The sequence below is a fragment of the Otolemur garnettii genome, unplaced genomic scaffold, assembly GCF_000181295.1.
Source record: "Otolemur garnettii isolate 467f Iridium unplaced genomic scaffold, OtoGar3 scaffold00013, whole genome shotgun sequence".
Classification (NCBI taxonomy): Eukaryota; Metazoa; Chordata; class Mammalia; order Primates; family Galagidae; genus Otolemur; species Otolemur garnettii.
The window spans coordinates 31,697,648-31,705,803 of NW_003852408.1; the positions used below are offsets into that span (position 1 = coordinate 31,697,648).

An 8,156-nucleotide genomic window follows, 5' to 3' on the forward strand; every position below is an offset into this window, starting at 1 on the left:
CTTCCCACTGTCTCAGTTCACATGGTTGTTGCAGTGAGCAGAGGTTGTAACAGTGGTGAACTCTATAATTATACACAGTTCTTCAGAAATAACTTCATACTGAAAATGACAACTTCAACATCAGAACTTATGACAATTGGGAAAACATATTTTTCTAATGTAGAGAGGGTCCCAGGCTTATTTTGCGTCTCTAACAACAGAATGCACCGTGTATCCCAATTTTAGGAGCGCTTAATTTTTAGCAAATGGCTGTGGCTGAGTGCCTCTCCTTCACCTCCTGCAATTGTAAAAGGCTTAGCAAGGCTTATGATCAAAAGGTTCAAAGGTCTCTATTAGATCATCTGAAAATGGGTCTGTGGTATCATAAAAGAAAACTAATGCCATAAGCTCAAGATGTAGGGCTGGAACAAGAGTTTATTTATTTATTTTTTTATTTGCTGCTTCTTGACCATTTCTAAATTTTATTGCCAATTCATTTCAGTTTTACCCTGTCATTCTTTTATTGGAATTTACCTTTTAATTCTTCTGATTCTTAATTTATTTTCTGAAGTGCTTTTCAAACACACTCCCTAGCTTTCTATCCATTGTCACTCCTTCCTTCCTTTTATCTTTCTTTCTTTTTTCTCTTTGTGGCTGGAGAGATTGGTGGATTAAATGGATAAATATCTCTTCTTTCATTTTTGGCATCCATGAATTTCTACTTTTTTTTTTTATAGTTTGCTTCCCTTAGGGATTTCCTGTTGTTAAAGGTTTTTAAATATATGCCTTAATTTTCTTCTTCCCACATTTGACCTCAATTGTACTTTTTTACCATTTTTCATTTCTCTTGTCATTGTCACCAGCAATTGCATCTATTTTTCCTGCCTTGTGTAAAAATTGCACTTTATTATAAAAACTGTAATTGTTTAGGTGTATCATATTCTAGAAAGAAAATAAATTTCTGTAGGGGTTAAATATAACCCATTTATGATATTCTTCAGTATTTCATGTACATAGTATGTATACATACACACATACATGTGGGTCACTACAAAAGTGTTGAGACAGACTGTGTTATGCTCCATTATTTCACATCCATGAAACACAGGCAACAGCATCCTTTCTGATTCACCCGTGCAAGTTTCAACTTGCTTGGCTTATCAGTATTGCTGGGAGGACTTCATTTGTTTCTGTGTGTGAGGATTTTATGTTTCTCTCTCTCTCACACACGTATATGTACATACATATATATACATACACACATAAACATGTTTCAGAACAAGTCCTGAATTATCAGACATTTCCTGATTAATATTGATTTATTTTGTAAATGACCTCAAAGGTTGTTTTTTTTTTTTTAATTTAAGGCAGGTGCTGCCAATGAGGGTTTGATGCTTGCTTTTTGACTGTAACGAGTTAACGCTGTTGTGTCAGCTAACAATTGCTTGCTTTAATCACTAAAATGTTTAGGAAATAGTTAAGTAATTGGCAGTTGGAAAACATCAGTCCCTTCATGTTATAGATCCATGCCTTTTCATATTGTACTTCATATTTAACTGATTGAACAGTTAATACTATTTTACAAAATTAATAGGGTTTAAGTTTTTTCAGTTGGCTGTAGACTTGAGAAGAATTTGTGGTTCCTAAATAATGGATATGTGACAGCTTATGGAACAACTAGATTCATTTAAAGTCTTATCTGTGATTCCCAGATGTGTGACACTCAGATGTTGACATTAGGAACTGCACATAGATTTTCAGCATTGAAACTTATGTACACACAGGGTATTAGTGGTGAATAGCTTATGGCACCACTGACTACATGGCTGTATGTGTGCATATGCTTAAATCATTAAAAGTAGAAATCAACCTGCTTCCTTGATCAAAGATTGTACAGGGTGGCCATAAAGTTCATGTGCAACTGTATAACAGTATGTAAAAGTTAAAAGGTCTAAATGGGGGCTATTCTCTGCTGATAAGGACTCATGAATTGGTCCTTTAAAATGCTTACTTAGGAATATTTTACAATGCCTTCAACGATATTGAAGGCAGGATCCATATCAAGCATGTTGTCACTTATATCCCTAGAGACACACATGGTGATACCTTGTACATAGTAGGTGTTCAGGAAATAAATGCTGGATAAATGAATGAATGCAAAGGTAATTTGGAAGAAATCTAATTTATATTATTCATTATATGTCTTTAATACATTTAGAAATAAACTAAGTACAAATAAATAAGCATTTCATATACCAGGAATGGTCATAATTTAAAGACATATAAGGCATTGTGTGGCTGAGCCAAATCCTTATTTTGTGGAAAAATTTGATCTGTTCTACCCTCATCTCATAGATTTTTTTGTAAATCTTGATCATGGGCAGTGTATTTGCTATAGATAATAATGTCATTCTCAGGAGTGAATGTTGAGTTAGTCATTGTCCCAGATATGATATGGTTTGACTTGCTAGACTGTTGTGCAGTCTTAATAATAATTACCATGATCTTTAATGATAACAATTCTTAATGAGTATTATTATTGTTAATAATGATTATATTTAATAATTACACCTAATACTTATTATCTTTAATAATAATAATTAGTACATGGGAACCAGTTGTACCATTGTATTATCTTTAGAACAAAAATATAAATCTATGGCCCAGTAGTTTGTTCCCACTCTCTGCTTTCTAGAACAGAGTGAGTCAGGAAGCTTCTAGGGTCCTGGCAACAGGGAGGGGCTTCTGGAAAAACTCTGAGGCATTCTGTGTGTCAGGGGCCATACTCCTGTATAGTCACTTCTACTTAGAGGCCTTATTTTTGTTGTGAAGTACCTTTACCATGTGTATCATCTAACTTCTGCCTCCCCCTGCCCACCCATACTTCATAACACTTGATTTTTCTTACATAAAGAAGACCCAGAGCAGATCCTTATTCCATAACATACTAATTTGTGAATTACGTGGGACAGGGTCCATGTTTATTAGTTGTGCGTTGGTAAAACTTTGATCTTCTTCTGCCTTGGCTATGTTTAGATTATGTGCCTGTATGACTTTTTAAAAATTAAAAAAAAAACAGTTTAAAAAATCTTTGGTAAATTAAACATTTTTTAGCTTTTCACACTTTAATACAAAGCAGAGAAATATTTCAACAGATTTTTAACTAGACTAATTTGCTTTATTCGTTAGGGTAGTATACTTCTTTTCTCTGAAAACACTAGAAAAGATAATCTTTCTTTCCCCAGCAATAACTGATGTTAATGAATAAACTAATAATTTCAAACAAAGTTTTATATTTGGATGTATATTTTGATATAAATTAAATGTAAATTAAAACTTTCATGACTGGGTCATTTTCAAGCCAGTTTGTGACCTCTATTAGGATTAGAAAAACAAAACAATAACTTAACAAGAGGGACTTCTTTTAAATTCCTACTGACTTCTTTGTACATATTCACATAACTGCTTAGGTCCTGAAATTAAACATGCTTCCTTCCTAGGTATATTATGCCTGGAAGCATCGAAATATATTTTTAGAAAAAAGCTGATCTGAAAATGCTAGTGCTGATTAATAGTTAATGATAAAACTACAGCTTAAAGATTCACGGGTTTTTAAGGTCACTGTCACCTCACCTATGTACCAGGGTATCTCTAGTTGGTGTGCTCTACTTTTTAATAGCTGGAATCTGGGGGCTTCTGCCAGAGCCCTTGATGAGTCTGTAATAATAAAGGGAGAAAACCCCACAGCTTTCCATTAGGCCCATCTAACGAAGAGGCTTGTTAATGTAAACCACTGCCGATCACAGATGAGTGACTTTTATAACTGTCTCTTCCTTTCCCATCATGGTGATTGAGATTTACCTTGTAATGTTTGTGTTTTGCTCTTGAATTTTGTCCCTCCAGGTTTGATGATTCCTGTCTTTTGCGTGGTAGAGCAGTTGGATGGCTCTCTTGAATATGACAACAGAGAAGAACATGCTGAGTTCGTCCTGGTGCGAAAAGATGTGCTTTTTAGCCAGCTGGTGGAGACAGCTCTTCTGGCCCTGGGGTATTCCCACAGCTCTGCAGCTCAAGCCCAAGGTATTAATCCATCTCCCTTCTCCTCCCTGAATCTCCTGTGTGTCATGATACAAGGAAGAGCATGTTTCCAAACTGGGGTTGAAAGGCAATTTTCAGGTTTAGCATCTTTCCCAAATTGTGAGCAGCAGAATGTTTCTTATGGAGAATCTTATTTTCTTTTTGTTTTGGCAAGCATTGGACTAGCATCTGTAGGGCCACAAAACCACCTTGCATTTCAAAGTGATCATCATAGGTTGTTAATTTGTCTAAATCACTAAAGTAGTGTTCTCAGGGCCAGTGCTGAGATATTTGACTCCTAACTTATCCAAACTTTAGTACACACTGTATAAAGCATTCAGTTTTCTAAATGTGCATATTGCTATGGGCCTATGACTTCTGCACTTTGTGTTAGTTTAAATAGAAAGAAATAAGATACATCTTATTCTTTTGTATTTTGGAAAACTGGTTTATACTTTAATGTGGCCCATTCAATAAAAAAATACTGCAGTGTCTTTGTGATCAATTCCCTTTACTTATTTAATTAAATATTAAAATTCCATCATTATTTCAGTGTGTTTTATACAACACTGGGGAGCCCATTGTGAGCTTTTCTGTTGTTTCATTCTAAAGCTAGCTCGTTGTTCTTTCATGCCAAAGAATTAACAAAACGGGTAACAAAAATACCTTCTAAACCCTGAATAATGAGAAAATATTTTTTGATACAGTGGAATTATTATCCTTGTTTTTCAGCTAAAATAACTGAATTATATCGTTTATGATTATGGTTATAACTAAAGGAGAAAAATATGTAGCTTCTGTTATTTTATATATTAATTTCCTATATTACTTTCTTTAGTGAACATGTGTGTACACGTCAAGGAGTTTTGCTCTTTTTTTGTGTTTCTTCATATCATTCATAAGAACTATCAGTTAGAGCCTCATTTGTTTTGATAAGGACACTGGGAGGGATTACACATTTATACAAAGTTAGGAATACGGTGATCAAGGACGTGGGATTTAAATTCCCAAGCTCTTGAATCTGATTCTGTAAATAGATCATCACTTAAAAAAAAAATCCTATTTTTTTTTAGTATTCAAATTATACCTTAGTTCTACCATGAAGCAACTCATTTGAAACCAGGGGTCAAGAATTTTTTTTCCCAGAACGGTAGCATCCTGTGAGTTATTGTGAGTCTGAGTGTAGTCTGAATCCTAGCGTGTGGCCAGTCTGGGTACAGTGATACAGCTGAATTGTAGAGTCTGATGCTTTTCAAAGCAGCATGATAAAAGATGGTTCATTTCCTTTCTCTGACGACTTTTCTTCTTATGTTGAGGGATTCAGGATTTGATCCTGAGCAAATTGCTTAGCGGGCACCATTGCTTTTATTTCATGCTATGTACCTAACTGAAATAAAAGAATCCCTCCTCCTTTCCCCCCATAAACTTTTCATGCCATTTTAGGGATATTTTTCTCTGAATGTAAAGGTCATTGTATCCCACTGCTTGCATCCTGGTGTGCCAGCGTCCTATTTGACAGGGCTATCCATCTCAGTTAGCACGGCTGCTCAACGCGTTGTGAGCTCACATGTGGAACACAGAGCACTAAGTGGCCAAGATTTGATTCTTGGCACATGCTGAGGGAAGGGGCTCTCAGGAAATTTGCACTAGGGAGCATATTTGCACTATTCCTTTCAGGGATGTGGGCTGAGAGTTTTCCTCACTGCATGAGCTGTATAAGCAATAAATATCATCTGCAGTAAAGGATTATACAGGGGAGAATTTGTTTTCTTTCTGAACATTTTAACAATTAAGCTTAAAAATGTTAAATATTATACTTTTGATAAGTTATATCCATATTCTGAAGGTTCTCTAGATCACAGATGTACTTTATTTTAAGTAAAGGTTTTATCACAAGGTCTTGAACTATAATCTCACAACTGTTTATTTTATTTTAAATTAGGCTGCTGATCTCTGTTTTGGGGAAATGGAAAATCTTAGAATTGTTTATTTTGAAATGACCGTATTAGATATTTGTTGTGATTCAGATCATGAAAAGTGTGCAGTTTCCTGCATGTTCGTCGTAGACCAAACAGATAAGACAGTTCATTCACGTGCTAGACAAATAGCAGAGTGAGAGAAAGACTGAAAAAAAGGTAGAACCCAATATGACTTTTTGATGATCCAAGGCATGAGGTTTTATGTGTGTAGTTTTCTTTTTTGTCCTGTTGTTTATTTAATGTTTATGTAATTCCCTCAATATAGGCGAACCATTGGGTACCTACTAGCAAATCCATCTGCAGCAGAGAAACCGCAGTGTTCTTGAATCTCTTTTTCTTATACTGAAGAAGTTGAGCAGAACTACACTGCAATGATAGTGGGTTGTTGAGCCTATTTAAAAAATTGAGGCTCTTGAAAGATGATTTTTTTTTCTTTTGACATGACCAGAAAAGAGTTTCAGTAATTGAGTTGGAAGAATATTTCAGATTGCCTGTAAAACAGAAAATACATTAGCAATGTTATTATTTTGGAATGGTGCCCAGGTCCTGATGACAAAGCAGTAGACCTATGCTCTTATGAACATAGTATAGTCAGATTCTTTTTTTTTTTTTTGTAGCTAAATGTACCTTTATTTACAAAATATTCATTACAAAATTTTATTTTATTTTATTAAATCATAGCTGTGTACATTAATGCAGTCATGGGGTACAGTGTGCTGGTTCTATATACAATCTCAAATATTTTCATCAAACTAGTTAACATAGCCTTCATGTCATTTTCTTAGTTATTGTGTTAAGACATTTATATTCTACATTTAGAAAGATTCACATGTACCCTTGTAAGATGAACCATAGGTGTGGTCCCACCAATCACCCTCCCTCTCCCCTCCCCTCCCTCTCTTCCCCATATTCTTGGGCTACAATTGGGTTATAGCTTTCATATGAAAGCTATAAATGAGTCAGGTTCTTTTCCTTCAGGTGAGCTGAAGAGATTTTTATTAAGAAAGAGTATTTGCTTCTAGACAATGATAGGAATCTTGCTAAAATGGAGCTTTAGGGATTTTTCTCCCAGTGTTGATAGTAACTTGTATTTGAGTATATGAAGGCCAGATTTTGGGACCTAAGAGAGACTAAGGATATGAGGTACTGTCGTAAACTATGGAAATTGTATGGCTAGCTCATCAATACCCTGCATTTCTCAACATACATATCACTGTGATTCTCAAGAACATGAGATGCAGGATTCATCAGATCTGTATATGCTAAAACTGAAGGCCAGTAGGTCTTTTGCCTCTCTAAATAGGTAGACTAAGGTCTAATGAACTGCAAACACATTTTCCATTGTATAATGGACTGTGACTATGTGTCTCTGTATTAAGTTTTTGAATCTTTTGGAAGAGGATTCTTATCCCAGGATATTGCTGCTACTCTAGGAGCATCAGAGTTTTCTGATCCCCCAGCTTAATCCCAGCCCTTCCTTTCCATCCCTCCTCATAAGGCTTTTGGGAATAGCCACAGAACTCTCCACACCATCCAGAATTTTGTAGCCTGCTGGTTAAGGAGTGACTCATACTTGCCACTTGATGGTAGACTTTGGGAACAGCCGTGGTGGCGAGGTGATGCCTCACTGGGCATATTTGACTTAGTAAGTGTATACTTTATCTCGTTCTTGCTTCCTGTAGATTTTAAAATAAGTTTTGAAATTTATTTTTGACCAGACAATTTTATTTAAAAACTAACATGCTTAGCAAAAAGTAAACAAATAATCCTTTCTGACTGAGTATTTTTAAAGTCAAAATTACGGGTTCAAAAAGAGGTGTATTAATCATCATTATTTCTTTTTGATGTTGAAATACTTAACATTTATGCAATCATTTTATTTTATTTTAAATGGGGAGGTGAAAGGTTTGTTGTTGTTGTTGTTTTTTTTTATAGAGACAGAGTCTCACTTTATTGCCCTTGGTAGAGTGCTGTAGAGTCACAGCTCACAGCAACCTCCAACTCCAGGGCTTAGGCCATTCTCCTGCCTCAGCTTCCCAAGTAGCTGGGACTACAGGTGTCCACCACAACAACACCTGACTATTTTTTGTTGCAGTTTGGCCAGGGCCAGGTTTGAACCCA

The 8,156-nt window shown here is 35.4% G+C and overlaps 1 protein-coding gene across 3 annotated transcripts in view; it reads left to right on the forward strand.

Moving 5' to 3' along the window:
- SATB2 (SATB homeobox 2) overlaps positions 1–8,156 on the forward strand; it is a 193,098-nt gene that overhangs the window by 33,294 nt on the left and 151,648 nt on the right. For all 3 annotated transcript variants that reach the window (XM_012802151.1, XM_003785049.2, XM_012802152.1), the window contains one exon: positions 3,883–4,059. In XM_012802151.1, coding sequence (XP_012657605.1) covers positions 3,883–4,059 — 177 coding nt within the window. The remainder of the gene's footprint in view (positions 1–3,882; positions 4,060–8,156) is intronic.